Here is a 16,282-nt window from a genome sequence, read left to right as displayed (position 1 = left end):
TTGAAGGGATAGGCGTAAGGTTTTGTTTTTCCAGGATTCTCCCCTTGCAGAACATCTGCTAAAGCACTCTGCCATAAATCAACCATAAATGTGGTGACTCAAACCTAAACACCCTGTTTATTTTATATTACTCGTGTTGCATCATCACCAAAATGCTAAACAGGAGATAGCAAAGAAAATACGAAATAAAACTTAAAGTAAAGCTACGTTTTCAGGGAAAAAAGTTAAAGGAGTAAATTTGCATCTCTCGTCCATCCAATCTGGAGCGTGAGCTTGTTGCTGATTGAGCTCTACTCATGTCTGTTTACACTCTCCACTTTGCCAAAGCCTTCGCAGAGGCCCTGAGCTCTTCTGTGCTGGAGCACGTGTAAAAGTACAGCTGGTCATAAATCAAACCCTGTATTTCCATCTACGTCACCATTTTTATCTGTACATGAATTTGTCCTTTCAGGCTTGTAACACACATCGGTTATGTTGAGACTTACGGTTCCTTTGGTTCCCCACAAAGACACGAGACATGAATTATGAGTTCTGTCATCAAACACCGAGTCTGACTAACAGCAGAAAGCATGCTATCATCATGGCCAGTATTTCAGGTGTGATGCTTTCTTTCCTTTATCACGCGATGTTACGTAAAGTTGATTCGTTCTGGGGACAAGCTCAGGTCACTAAGACCTGATACTGCATGTTAACAATTCTGGAGAAAATGTGTCTCTAATATAAGAACGGATCCCTCGTTTAAAGTAATTTATGCAGTGGACATAATTATGAGTTTTGCTGTGACAGGTGGAATTGGGGAGTTATTATATCTTTGACTCATATCGTGTAAGAGAGTTTTCATTGGAAGGTTTCGACACGAGGGAAATGAGCAGATTTAAATTACAACAAGATTTCATTTCTTCTGCATGTTTGTTTTTGTTATGTTCCAATAAAATATTTTTTTAGAAAGCACAGAACAAAATATCGCTCTAAAAAAAGAAAGTGTGCTTCAACCACTGCAGCTAAGAGTGTGTGTGTGTGTGTGTGTGTGTGTGTGTGTGTGTGTGTGTGTGTGTGTGTGTGTGTGTGTGTGTGTGTGTGTGTGTGTGTGTGTGTGTGTGAGTGTGTGTGTGTGTGTGTGAGAGAGATTATACTGAACGCTGACACACAATGAATGTGTGAACATGGAATTGGCATACACCTGGAGCCAGATGTCACCCACCATATTCACCCCTTAAATCCTCTTCATCCCTCTCTCAGCCTCCTCTCCCTGATCTCTGGCTGCCGATGATCACTGCTGTTTGAGGTTTAATGTCGGCCTTTCAGTGCCGGCCGTTGTGAAATCTGTCAGTGATGCCAGTTCAGTGGGAAACAAAAGGTTTACAAGACGACACACATCTGCTAAATACTGCACTGACCTGTGCTAAACAAAGGAGAGAAGACAACAATCAAACTGAATGAGTTCTCATGGTGTTTGCCTTCACATCAGGACTTATCAATCAGTGTTAAAGTTATTGGTGCTACAGCTGATCCCTGCATCACTTTATAGAACCCAAACCTCTTTCTAAGTGTGAGTTTATCAGACAGGCATGTCATATCTGTTGCGTTAGTTTGGACTATAGCTATGAGTCGATTCCTCCAGCTGAGCAGGGGAGTGAAAAGCCTGGCCTGTTCCTAAATCCTCCTACCAACACCACAAAACTCCCTGTAAGACCCCAAACTGACATATTTACGTGTCTGATTTTATCCAACTTTAACTCTAAACTTTGTTAAAGGTGCAGACTGAAGATGTAAACCACAGTGAAATCCACTGCACTGCAGTTTTCCAGCTCTCTTTGGCATTTAAACTATAGATTTGTGTTGCAGCACAGGAAAGTGAGGCATTAAGGATGTGCCCAGCACCTACTGAATCCAGTCTGCCCAGTAGAACAAATTACCCAGTATAAATGTGAACTAATACTGATGAATGTGACACTCGTCCTGGCTGAAGCATAACCAGGTGGGGTTGGTGTTTGATATACCATGTTTCAGCTTGTTCCAGCCTGCAGAGTGTAGCTTCGTTAGAGTAACAACATTGCAAATAAAATACAAAGCAGTGATTAATGTGTGATCAAAGCAGAGGTTGCACTGAAATTTAAACCTTCCTCCCAGGGCATATTTGCTCCCTTGTGTTAGTACTCAAACATGCAAAGGTCCACTTCAGCATTTAGCCCTTAATTCTAGCCTTGTTCCATTTGAACCCAAAATTAAACTCCTCACATCCCGTGATTCCACCTCTCTGCTTCTGCCAAATTTTGCTTTGGCTGTGTGACACTGAGCTGACAAAGACCGATGGCGGTGTACATAAACTGCAACCGAGTTGACCAGAATGATAAAACATCTGCGTCACAGGATGATGGTAGCAACAATACATATACAATACATTCACATCCAGCTACTCTAGTGCAAGGTCACTGCACATAAACAATATTTGTTGACTGTTGTTGATTTCACAGGGAAAATGTTGACAACTGTCTGATAAAAGTGAAGCATCTAATTCTAATAGATGGTCCAGCAGTAACTTTCATTTCCAGTAGATTTTGGAGACTGTTGATGTGGCTCAGGTTGCTTAGCAGATGTGACATGAACAAAGACTATTTGGTGATTTATATTTTTTCTAGATTTTGGCTCGACTTCTCACGCATTGTGTCTGGAGCTGTGTCACATTTGAAGGTCTGCTTTATTCAAAGAGGTGATTAAAAGCATGAACCGTTTGAGTTGAAACGTACAAGGACAGCCTGCCTGTGTTCGTGACCTCCTGCTTGTTTGTGCGTTTCCAGCTTTGAATAGCTTCTTTTTTTTTTATGTAGTCGAAACAAACACTGATCCAAGATCAAAGAAATAACATGTGAACAATGTTTGAGGCAGGCTCGAACCCTGAAGTGTTAAGAAAACGTTCAACTAAAGAAGAGTCACGCAGCGACGGTGGAGGTGGGGTTAGGGTTAGGTTTCACAGTCGATCAGTATCAGTGGGCCGTGCCATCGGGCTGCTTCAGGTCAGACTGTGCCTTTTGACAGCCATGCATGCTGTACATATCAGTGTCAGCTCCAGAGAGCTAGCACACTCCAAGCCAAGCTTTGGACGGGCCCTAATTTATATTCATTGCACTCAGGCATGAAACAAATTATTGTTTTTAATGGATTCCCACAATGGAAAGCCAGGTTTTTGACAAAAGCAGGCGAGGCCTGAGAAACGGCCTCAGTCAGATAGTGTGATGGCAGAGCTATTCATCAAAAGGCCACAGCCCACAACTGGAAACTCAGTGAAACAGTTAGCCAGACTTAGCAAGAGGAAAAGCAAACAAACGTCCACCAGCATCTTGAAAGATCCCTAATGGCACATTTTATTTTGAGTGTTTACTGTGGACAAGTGAAAACAAAGAAATCCCTAAAAAAACTACACAGACTAACGCTGGCTCCAGTGTTTCTGTGCAGATCAAACCCCAGGCCTGAAAGTATTTCCCCTTAAATTACTGTATGTCATATATAAGGTATGATAGATGGTCAGTTTTCATGGTTGAACGTGAAGTAAACTAAAGAGATGAAATAAACTTTATTAATCACTCAAGGTAAATAATGTTTTAATTTTATAATGTGACAATTAAACAATTTGTTCATGACATATTTCCGTCTCTACAAAGTTGCAGTAGCGTAGTTTTATCCTAAATAATATGAAGTATTTGACAGTTTGCCTTGCAATAAAAAAATAACTTAAATAATCCCTTAGTTTGCTTTAAATCACGTTGGCATTTGATCTTTTGTGTCGTAACATTTTACAGACAGGTAAACTAAACTTTAGAGATTGGCTTGAGTTTTTATGTTTTGACCTCTGCTGCGTTAAACTATCATATTCCATATTCCTTTAATGTCACGTCCTTTATTGTTTGTCAGAGATTGTCAGTCTTTGTGAGCCAGATTTCAGTCAGTATGATTTACAGTGCCAGCCACTGTGCTGGCCGTGGGGACTTGAGATTTACAATGGAGAAGATCGAATCGGTCTCGTAGTTTTTCTGCTGAGAATAAGGTTCAATTCTGAGCCGAGTCAGAAACATCTTTTCAGCTGTTTGTGTCACGTCTGTGTCGCTTTATCGCAGACTCTTTACCAACCATGTAACTGCTGCAGAGACCTCCCCCTCACACACACATGCATAGAACCAGGCGTAGTAACTCTAGGCAGCAATATTTGTTTTCCTCACTGGCTCCTCTTTAACCCATTAGCCAAAACAAAGCCAGGGTTTCTACTGGGCCAGACAAAGACTTACTGTCTCAGAGAAATACTCTGGTAGTCTGCACACAACTACAGTATTACACACGTCATTGAAGCCCAGTACTCAGGGCTTTCCTCTTCAGTGGCAACTGGATTTCATTTTTCATTTGCAGAAGGCAGCGTGAAAACTAGCCCCATTGTTTCAGGTCCAAATTATGTTTCATGCTTTTCTGATTTACCTCATCTCCTTATTGATTTGGCAGAAAGAGAGGAAGACCTTGGGACTTTCCTAATGAGGCAGTTTTGGATCAAGTTTTATTTATTTATGTTTTTATTTATTTATTTTTTTCTGTCGCTCCACATATAAGTAAGCATAGTAAGGAGATTGGCTGCATGAGGCTGGCTCTCCTGCTTGTAGCCAAACATCTAGACACAAAACAGAAGATTGTCAGTGGAGGCGACTAAGCCACGTCTCAGGAGTCATCACTCATGTACCTCATTTACGTCTATACAAAGTCTTTCTTAGGACTGCAATGTTTTGTATGTTATTATAGTGAATAGTTTCCATAGTGAGCAAGTATTACTGTTATTCCAGTTAGTTATTATATTTTTTTTTCTGTAATTTGGGTGAACCTACACTTTTTATGTGTACTTTACTTCTGCAGTGCAACTGGAATGATCGATGTTTCTGGTGTGTTTCAATCAAGGTTTGAGATTTACAAGCCAAAAATGAACTTCCTGTTCCAGAAACCATGGCTTCATCATGTGTGGAGGATCCACTTTGCTCAATTTGCTCCTAAATGCTTCAAAGTTCAATTTACAGAGAAAATAATGCAAATTTAATGAGACACAGTCTGATTAGGATGTTTTGATTTCCAGTGAGTTGGTCCTTACGTTTTATAATAAGGTTGTTTGCATTACTTGTAAGTTATGAGGTCGTCAATCATCACACTCTTCCCTTCTGTCTCCATCTTTCTCTTTTCCTCTCCCTTCACAGATCTACTGGCCCCCGTTACCTGGCAACAGGGAGAACTGCATTGAAATGGGGAAGGAACAGGTGAGTGACACATTTTCTAAAAAAAAACAAACAAAAAAAACGTATGAAACATTTGCAGCATTTGAATCTTTCTGTGCCCTCGAGTGTTTTTTCAATGACTTTATTTAGAGTCTCTCTGCTTGTAAAATTTGCATTTCTCAGCTCACCTAGAGAAACTTTTTTTTTTTTTTTTTGTTTCTTCTCAATTTCTTCTCAGTTGCATTGTTTGTTCCAGACGCTTCTGGATCTGGAACAGACACCTGCTGACCAGCTGCTTCTCATTCCCTCCAAGCCCTGCAGTAACAGAATACACAGTAGAGGCCAGTTTTCAGCCAGGCTTTGCAAGATTTTCTATTCTCCTCTGCTGCTGGAGCCTTTAAGACCCGTTTCCTGAATAACTGTTTCCCTCATGTACGTCTGTTGCCAGTGTCCTGTCCGCTCACAGATTTGTGCATTTGTTTACCTGGTGTGACCACCTGCCTGTTGTGTAAGGCTTTTATTCCACCGGCTCAGTTTGGACCTGAACTCTAACAGTACAAGGTGGTTAAAAAAATGAACCCAGCAGATCGTTTTTTTTTTTTTTAAATGAACTGATGGAGTTGACCCTACACTGTCGAGCAGCTTCACACTTACCGTCTCAATGTCTCTAGTTAACAGCCACAGGCTCAACTTGCTGTGGGGCACTTGTCCTCCAAACTCTGGCTTGTCAAGTTGGTCCTTGGGCTTTCGGGGGTTTTGGCTGCTCACAAGCTGAATCCCGTGGACACATCTGTCTTTACTCTTCATTGTTCTCAGTGCATGAGTTTCTTCTTGGATTTCTGCTGTTCTAATTTATATAAAGACATTTTAAGTGGTTTGACAACTAGGATGCCAAATAAGCATTTTAGGCACTATAAGGCTCTTTCATCTGGCACATGTTGTGATGGAAAGGGCATAGCGTGCTTCTAGCATCAATACGTATGCACTAAATACAGTTAGTCTAATGCCATATTGCATCATGCTGACACTTCAGTTTCCTACCCTCAAGCGACGGGTGTAGTCTCCCCCACCTCTCCAAAACGTACAGTAAATAATAACTGAGCAGCCAGTAAACTCTTTCTCTAATGAAGTCTACAACAACACTGTCAAGATAATGTAATAATTATAATGTTATTAAAGTTGCCATGAAGAAGGCGAATGGCTCTCACTGCAGTTGTAAATGAAAACGTGTGTTGGTTCTGTGAGGGAGGAAGGGAAGGGAAGACTAAATCGCCGGAGGATGAAAAAGCAAAGGGAGGAAGGAGGAGATGGATTTAAGGCAAACAGAAACTGATAGGGGGGCAAGTATTAAATGCGTGAGGAGAGGGGATTATAGGAGAAATGAAAATCACAAATGTAAGAGCATGTTTATTAAATTATAACCCTAAATAATTTCAAGAAACTAACCATTTTAGAATAAAGTTTCATCTCTCTGCTGTATAATAACAGGAGCCAGTGCCCAGGAATGTCAGTGCCTCGGCTTGTTTGCCTCCTCACAAGCTGATTCAGCTCTTGGCTTGTTGGCCTGCGGGAGGTTGAAGCAGATGAAGGGAAAAGGACGAGACAGAAAGAGCAGACGAATGAAGATGATGTTTTTAAGACCGTCATAAACAGGGAGGACAGAACTGATGAATTAAGGGTGGCTGTGTACCAGCCTGCAGGATCAGGGTTTTGATGACTCCGTGGTTTCAACCTCAGCTTCGGTTCATAAATCGAGCTAATGAACAAAAACAAGAAATAAACATTGAAAAAAGCAATAAAGTCATAAAAAAAAAATCAAAAACAGGGTGAAAGAGATTAAGTTTGTCTCTTCTCTTTGATGAGTTCGGTTCCCACTGGAGAAGAAGCTCAGACACACAAAATGAAGACACACTGTTGTAAGAGTTGGAAAAGTGACTTCTTGTGCCTTCTTGTCCTTATGGCGACCACATCCATCTGGACTGGGTTAGTGTGTGTGTGTGTGTGTGTGTGTGTGTGTGTGTGTGTTTGTGTTTGAAGTGGCAGGTGTGTCTGGGGTGTCTTACATCAGTTTTATTAGGTGTTTCCTCTGCACTTTGCTCACAGGACTTACATGAGATTGGGTGTGTGTGTGTGTATCAGTGACAGTGTGTGTTAAACTACACACTATGTTCCTTTATGTTTCTTCTTGTCTGTGCATTTCTGAGTTTTTGGTGTCAGATGGATTAGTGGGATCTATGAAACCAAAGGCACACACACACAGATATGTTCTATCTCATTTTCTTGTTGTGTCTTATGAGCATAGCTGAGATTAACAAAATGTGTTAGAGGTTGAAAGGTGAAGGATCCTCACATGGATTTGTTTGGTTTTGCTCGGTGTAAGTGTTTGTGTGTGTGTGACAGACAAAGCCATACGTCAGAGAATGACAGAGGCAAAGAGAAAGAATTCAACAGTAAGGAAAGAAACTAGAAAGAAAAATGATCAGGTTTCATTTTAATCAGTGTGTGTTTATTTACACAATTATCTGCATGATGCTCCATATGCACCTTCACAATAAAAGTGTGTGAAAGATAAATAAATTAAGGGCAAAATCTTTTTTTTATCTATTTAATTAAAATCTCTGTCTCCATGGACGTCTGCCGACAACTGGCTACCATCTCAAACATGTTTTTACTGATACTACTTCCTCCCAGAGTCACGACCTCATGACCCTCACCATCATTAATTACAGCTCAGTCAAATAAATAGCAGGCAGAGGGGAGGCACTTAGTGACTTCTGCCAGGCGTGTTCTGTCTCGCTGTGGCTGTTAACACATTTTCTGCTTCATCTGTCTTCATCTTCTGCTCTCGGTTGGATTGATTACCAGCTCAGCCAGTCACATCCTCCATGTCTAAGGGACTGAAGGTGTGACAGGTTGTAAGACTGCACATACATGCGTACACATCTGAAACAAAACCTTCAGGGCAGGCAGCAGTTTTACATTTGGCTGATTGTCTGTGTAAGATCATAAAACTGATTTGTGCGCTCAGTTCTTTGTGTTCCTGCCTCATTTGTGTTCGTGTTCACAAGTTTCTAAAGTCCAAGATTGTACTTTAGTGTAGGTGTTTTGGGACCAGACAGTTCCAGAGAATCAGTTCTTGCGACTACCCCACTAATGAATGGACCCGAGAGCTACAGACCTTAAGGTTCTTTTTAGAAAGTGTACTATTATATTTCTCAGTTCCTGCATTTGCGGACACCTAAAATGGGAACTTCCTCCAAAAGTTCTCAGAACTATAAAAACGTTCCTCTGGTGCAGACGCGTCTTATAATATAGCACCAACAGCAGCACAGCAGCCTCTCTTCATGCTTTTATGCTTCATATTGAGAAAAGTATGTAGTAGAGGGTCTGTGTTGTAGGCCAGACGTAGAAACTAAGCAGGACTCTTCTTGCTGCCAAATGGTCAATGGTTGGTTTCAGCTTGTACGATTCCCAATAAGCCAAGTAAGTGACTGTGGTTTGCTGTCCTAAAATGAGTATTTGATTGGCTACGTGTTGGGATTGGTAGGTAGATGTTTGGAAAGTCATCTCACAGACTTTGGCAGGAGTCGTCTGCCATGATTGGTTGTCTTCAGTGCTGTCTGTAAATCAATCAGTGGTACCTTAAAAATCAGGATCAAACTGCTGCTGAGACCAAACACTCAGGCACGTTCATCCAGCTGTCCAGCCCTGAACGGCCTAATCTGTGTCCGGCAGTGATTGTGTGTAAGGTTCTGTTCACTGTGGTCCTGTACGTGCGTGTGTGTGTGTGTGTGTGTGTGTGTGTGCGTGTGTGTGCGTGTGTGTGTGTGTGTGTGTGTGTGTGTGTGTGTGTGTGCGTGCGTGTGTGTGCGTGTGTGTGTGTGTGTGTGTGTCCTCATTTCCTCTTAGGATTACAGAGTTTGACTTCTCTCCACTAAAAATTGGCTGTTTATACTGGAAACATCTCTCCATGTCCAAACTTGCCTCTCGCTGCTCGCGTTAGTCGTCATCGATGTAATTATTCATTGCACATTAGTCACTGAAAAGGTAATTATATTACTTTACTAATTACTCATCAGCAAAAATGATGCGGTTGCTGCAAGCTCAGGCCCCTGTGACCGCACACGGCTCTCCAGAGGCCCTGAGCTCAGCGAGCGGTTCATATAACCTGCGGCTCAAACTTAAACAAGAGGACCTGTGGCTACTGGTAGCATGCCAGCTAAGTACACACAAAATTTAAATGAGACAACTTTGGATTTTTCCTCTTTCGGCTCAGAGGCTGATCTCCTGACGTGTAGCTGGGCCGCTCTGTCAGCTGAACGCAGAGCACCAAGCTGTTATACAGCATAGCATAGGAAATATTCAGCCTAAGGCAAGTTTCTTGACATGCATGATGACCCTGTGTAAGCATTAATGTATCATTGCCAAATTGTGATGCCATGTAAACACATCCAACCATGATTAAAACGATTTGTAACCTTATGGTACAGTTACCTCTCGTGTTACTCAAAATAAAAACCACATTTTGCCGTATGCCCAGTTTCTCTTTGTCATGAGGAAGACATTTATCTCTGGACTCACCTTTTTTCTTCTTTTTTCACCAAAGTCCCGCTCTGGTTTTTATACTCAAATCATGCTGTAGATTTTTCGTCCACACAGTCGGCTGTCAAGAGAAGGTTTAATTATTCTCCTGGAAAGGTACTTGCTGTGTACACTGGTTTAATCTGCTGGACATGTGGGAAGTTACAGCATCTAGATGAGTTTTAATTATAGTTCTGTTTGCACAGTGCCCTCCGCTTCTCATTTGGTGTGGCATGTATCATGGGAAATCAGACTTATATTACACACTGTGGAGGCCACCAGAGGTCTGGGCAATGTTCTTGTTTGTTTATGTTAATCCTACTTTTATCCTGGAGCAATAATTTGATTTTTAAAACTCTGTGCAAACCTTTTGTGGTTTTTGTGGCTTCAAACTTTGAACTGTGTGAGTGGACAGCATGGCACTGCTGGGAAACAGTATCTGTAGTTTGCCAACCTTCCCTTCAGGTTATTGGTTGGACATCGTCATTTTTTTTTTTTCCCCATCAAAAATGCATGACCCCAGGTATTTATCCAATGCTCAGGTTTCTTCATGTTCCATCCTGGCTACAGTAGATGTTTCAGAATACTCCCTGAGATCTCCCACTGAGAAACCAGAGTTTGTGATCAAACCGCTTCATTTTCTTTTTAACACCGCTCCCTTCATTACCACGTAATCTCAGACAAGACCACACATATGTGAAACCCCCAAATCCCACGGTGGGAGAGCGGAGACATATTTCTTCTTTTCCACATTTCGTTTCACTCTTTGCTCTCCTTGGCCACACAGACCACCAAGACGACTCCCTGAGTAGTGGAACGGAAACACAGCAGGGACAGTTTTCTATTCATTCTCAGGCCACTTGGTAGAGACAAAATGTTAAATCCAGCCATTCATTCTTCCCTTTTAGGAGACTCCAGCAGGCTGGATATACATTTGTGCTGCTTTGCCATGACTAAAAAATAAATAATACAATAAATCCTTCCTCTTTAACAGAAACATACTGACATATGTGAAACTCAGATTTTAATTTTTTTGTGTACATGAAAACTAAATATTAAATTTAGATTTATTGAAAGCGTTCTTAGAACAAATGTGTTTCTGTTTATTATTGGCCTGGCTTTGTTTGGGTAGAGAAATGAGGCAGCTGCGGAGGGGCCATATGGGGATGTAAACTATTCGTCGCAGTGCAGTGTCATGGTTTACATCAGATCTGCATCGCCACAAAGCACTCAAGGAAACGATCAACAATGTTTGAGCGTGTGACTGCGACTTTCAGAGGGACGGGGCCACACACAAAGTGAAAATGACAGATTTACTGGAGGCACTAGTAAAAAACAGAATGATTAACGCACCTGCACATGTTTATAGGAGAAGTGCAGGCCTCAGTACAGCTTAAATTCAAAAAAGGCAAAGAAACATGCATCGTCCGTGTTTGCATGTGAATGCGGATCTTTTGAAACTGCACAGTCATCGTGCAGGAATGAGCTTGACCTTGTTAACTTGAGAGAGTGGCACCTGGCTGATCCCTTTCTTTGCAGCTCACACCCGTTTTGTCAGCTGCTGTTGTTACAGACGGGAAAAAGGAAGTAGTCATGCCTGTCACTTCCTCTGGACCCCTGTGTAGTACAGAAATGTCTTAATAGTAGTTTCCTCAGTCGTCACTGCTTTTGTTCTTGCTCCTGTGTCTGTTTAAATATCTGTGTTTTGACATTTTAATATTTCCACTCAAAAAATACCAAAAAAATGCTGTTTGAGGTTATAACTTTTCATCTAATAAAACTCTTTTCTTGGCCCTCATGGCAAACATATGGGATCACTAAGCCTGGTTAAGAACTCATTTTAACTCCTTTCCCTACTCTGAAAATCAATCTCTCACCATTTGGAATGACAGTTACTGTTGCACTTTGTGAGTTGGTTTATTGCCTATAACGTTCGGCAGCATCGTCCCCCCACGGCAAGAAGGTTCTGTGTGCAAATCCTGTTCAGCCCTGGGGCCTTTCTGTGTGTGTTTGCATGTTCTCTCCGTCTCTCCATGGATTTTCTCCAGGTCTTTCGGTTTCCTCTCAAACAAATGCAGCTCAGGGCAAATGTGTTAATTGATGACTCTAAATTGCCCATAGGTGTAAACGCTGGAGCATCACAAAATATTTTGTATTAAATATGTTTTACTGAGTCTGTCTCAATGGTGTATCCCACTTCCGGCCCCACAGCAACCCTCCAAGATGAGCTGGTATAGCTAATGGATAGATTAAATTCTAGTAGTAGTTTTATTGAGACGTGAGGTTTACTGTCTTTGCGTGTGTCTGTGTTTTGCAGACGGAGTGTGCCAACTTTGTTCGTCTCCTGCAGCCCTACAACCGCACCCACCTCTTGGCCTGTGGTACCGGTGCCTTCCAGCCCATGTGTGCCTTCATCTATGTGGGGCACAGAGGAGAGGTAAGCACAGGGAATTTTTCAGCACATCGGTTAGTCATACCCAAACACATAAAATCAGATAAATCCACAAACGCACCCACAGGCATAAAACCCACATTTACTTTGTGTCAGCAACTGCATGAAAAAAATAGTTGGTGTTTCTAAAGGAAAAGCTGTGATATACAGCTGTTATAGTAGTGTAGGACCCATGTTTTACTCTATTCATGCTGAACCATCCTTGCACTTTCTCAATTTTCTCAATGTGATGTTTAGAAACTGTAAATCATTTGCACTGTTTAGTTTTACTGGACAATTTGTCAGTAAATTCAGGTTAATACTGATTCAGTCATAAAACTGTAGTGATAGTTGAAGTTGTTGTAGGAAACCAGACTAATGGACCCAATATAGTTGGTGCCAGAGAAACACAGCTCAGACTGGCCCTGCGCTGTGCTCGGATCCCCACGGTTCAAGGTTTTCTATTGAGCTACTAAGCTGCACTCTTAGGGCCTCTATACGTCTTTTCAACCACACAGGAAGACTCTCTCTACGCAGCCACTCAGCTCAGTGAGTCTCACACTTTGAGCCATTTAAAAGATGAGCACCAATGAATGGGGCCATTAAGGAAAACCCGTAGCTTGCTGATTCACTGTGATCCACCAGATCACAGTCCGGTGTGCCCCCCTCCCAGGCGCAGCAGGAGAGGGGTCAAACCAGGCTTGAAGAGAGAAGAAAGCTGGACATTGGCAAAGGGCTAAGAAATTTAAATGAGCCAGGAGGGTGGGAGAGAGCAAAGCTTTTAGCCTTTCAGTGTGGATATATAAAGTATACAAGGTAAACAAATCATGTGGATTTAGGTGCAGTGTGTTTCCTGCCTGCCGTTGCCATTTTTCTGCCTCACTCTGTCTGTCAACCTCACTGTGGATTTTGGACTTTGTTTTATGGCACATCATTAGAAAATATCACACATCTTCCTTTGCTTCTGCTAAATACCTTTACCCCAGTAACAGCAGACTGTGCATGGTTTAAAACGGGGACAACAAAAACTGCATTTTAGTGTAGAGCATGAAAAGTAGGTCACCTGTTTAAATCCTTAGACCTGCAGGGAACATAAAGAGTTGCTGTCGAGGATGTTTTTATCAAAGCTGGCTTGGCTGTGTTTAGCTATGAACTAAAAAAAATCTGCTGGCAACCAGTCAAACTCTAAGTGTGTTTACTTTGTGCTGCAGTGACTATAGAGCTTTTGAAATTCAAGTGTAAGGTAGTGATGGTTTGGCACATGAAGTGGTGAAGGACTATGCAAAGGGAAGCAAGTTTCCTCAAGTAAAACTTTACAAAAGCTGGAGTTGTAATTTCTGAGTCAGTGTGTGTAAAACCTTCTCCTGTGAACGAGCTGGTGAAGCTGTAGATAGTGAGGCTCCACACAGAAACACTGTTCAGTTAGTTTATTAGAAGGAAATGAGCATAGCCCCGTACGAAGGGAGGTGTGATCACCTCAGCTTTGCTTAGATAGATAGATACCAGCTGTCCTCCTCTGTGTGTGTGTGTGTGTGTGTGTGTGTGTGTGTGTGTGTGTGTGTGTGTGTGTGTGTGTGTGTGTGTGTGTGTGTGTACGTGTGTACGTGTGTACGTGTACGCACATGCATGTGTGTGTCTTCGAATGCGCCGCAGGGAGCCTGTCCATTTATTTAACCAGTCGTTAACCGGTAGGGAACACACACCCGTCTGTTTGTCTGACCTCTCGGGGGAGCTGAGGACGCGAGCCCTTGGACTGGGCTCTGGGTGGGATGACCTTTGACCTCTGAGGTGTTTCATCTCAGTTCAGGGAACTCTTTCTGTTTTTCTCATACCATTTCTGTCTTTGTCTCTGTTGCTGTTTTCTCAATTCACACAGAATTCAAACGCAAAACATGTGAGTTTGGTTTTACATCATCTAATTGGAAATAAGCTCTTCTACTCTGTGTTTTTGACAAAATTTATTAGTATTGGGCAAACTGTATTAACCATATTTCATAGCTTCATCCAGAAAAGAAGACAAAGGAATGCATTTAGTATTGCTAAATGCTTCACTAAACACACCAACAAACTGCTGTGTGCTTGTAATGTAGTGGGTTTTCATATTTCTAGGAGGTCACGGAGAACAGAGATTCTTATTTCCAAACCACCAAAATGATTTTTTAAATTAATTTCTGTCCAATCAGAATACAGCATGTCAGAGTTTATTGAAAAAATATCCCATAATTTCTTTATTGTACAAATTGTTTTCTTTCTTTGATGGTGAAAACAATGCTTAGATTTATCCTCACCACATGGCGGGACTGTGTCTCACTCCTCATTTTTCTCACACGCACACACACATGCACGCACACGCACACACACACGCACCATTCACAGTCACTCATTCCAGACTGGAGTCCCCATGATGAGTGACAAGGCTGCCCCAGCAGTGTCATAGATGTGAAAATAAACCATCATATTACAGTGACAACATACAGAGGAGCAGACCACACACACCTACACATGCATGAATACACACACACACACACACACACACACACACACACACACACACACACACAAATGGCAGCAGCTTAAACATATAAATATGAAGCGAACCAGACAGAAACACACATAAAGATGATGAAAGATGTGCACATTAAAACATAAATACAAATATTTTAAAAACACAAAGGTTTAACATGTAAATACATTAATATGCACCTAATAACTGACAGGAATTGAAAGCTGCACACACACCGTACTGTGTTCACACATGAGAAAAGACAGGCTGCTTCCCCTCATCTAAATCCTACTGTAGATTGAATTTTTCAGTAAAAACCACTTTATTTAATTGGTCTGCTTTGTGTACGCAGCATAACTTGCTGAGTGACCCTTTCCTGTCGGAACGTCTGTAAGTGCTGCACATGGGACAAAAAAAAAAGCTCTGCAGCCAATAGTACGGCATTACTATGGATCAGAAAGTGGACTGGAGATTTAAAGCATAATGAAAAATATATTGCTCATAAATCAGCCTTTTTTCCCCATGCATGTTGCATTTGGATCAAAGCCCTACAACGTGGAGATTAATGAAGCCTTTTTTCAGCTTTTTCTATTACTTCTCCACTTTCAGGAACTTTCTGTCTGGCCCTCTATCTGTCTGTCTGTCTTCCACTCAGTCTCTGCTTGATTACTGCGTTTTTTACACTGTTCGTCCACACCCTCTTTGTGTTTGCCTGGTTTAGTCTGATGGCAGAAGTCCAAGATGGCAGCACATTGATTTGTGACGGTGAGAGGAGGAGCCGAGTCATTGGTTGACCGAACAGTGAACAAAAGGCCAAGTGCAACAGCAGATCAGGGTTGCTGGTTGGCCAAGAAGCCCTAAAGAGTTCAGACTGTAAATATTCAGATGTCAAAGGTCAAACCAGGATCCTTTATCATCAAATGATCAAATTTAAAAGTGCAGCAGTGTTTCATTTTTGCTGTTTCTTGCTCATCCAGTCAGCATCAGCTGCTGCTTTATCAAGACATGGACCGCAAGGGAGGACAAGAGAGAATAAAAAGGAGGAGATGACAGAGTGGAAGGAGCAAGACCTGCAAAAGGTTCTGCTATGTTTATCTCAGTGGGACAAAGGAAGGGAGATAGAGCTGGGAGGGAGGTAGTAGCTAGGCAGCTGTTTGGTAAATGGCTGGTATGATATGATTGAAAGTGAAAGTCTCATTTTTCTCCCTTCTGTCTGCAGTTTATCCTCACAAAGACAGAAAGACAACGAGACTCGAGATACCTTTTTGCGTCCAACTCTGTCAGAGAAATCGGTGTAAGGTGACGTGATGTGTAGTTGTAGTTACAATCTGGTCTTTTACTCTGAGGCTGCTTTCTCAGGAAAAAGATAAACCAGTGTCTGTGGCTCCAGCACGGTGCATTTGTCCTTGCATGACTAAATAAGGATGTGAAATAGTAGTAGGGCTTGAAAGACGTCCAAAGCTTTGATTTGATTTGCTGGAACTAACACCAAAAACAACATTTACTGTCGGCAGTAGCAGCTGTTGT

The 16,282-nt window shown here is 41.8% G+C and overlaps 1 protein-coding gene across 2 annotated transcripts in view; it reads left to right on the top strand.

Moving 5' to 3' along the window:
- Positions 1–16,282, top strand: part of sema3bl (sema domain, immunoglobulin domain (Ig), short basic domain, secreted, (semaphorin) 3bl) — a 51,185-nt gene that overhangs the window by 16,541 nt on the left and 18,362 nt on the right. For both annotated transcript variants that reach the window (XM_026332292.1, XM_026332291.1), the window contains exons 3-4: positions 5,223–5,282; positions 12,139–12,258. In XM_026332292.1, coding sequence (XP_026188077.1) covers positions 5,223–5,282; positions 12,139–12,258 — 180 coding nt within the window. The remainder of the gene's footprint in view (positions 1–5,222; positions 5,283–12,138; positions 12,259–16,282) is intronic.

Source organism: Mastacembelus armatus, chromosome 7 (genome assembly GCF_900324485.2).
Source record: "Mastacembelus armatus chromosome 7, fMasArm1.2, whole genome shotgun sequence".
Lineage (NCBI taxonomy): Eukaryota > Metazoa > Chordata > Actinopteri > Synbranchiformes > Mastacembelidae > Mastacembelus > Mastacembelus armatus.
Note: the sequence above shows the minus strand (reverse complement) of the source record. Positions and strands in the feature narration are given on the sequence as shown.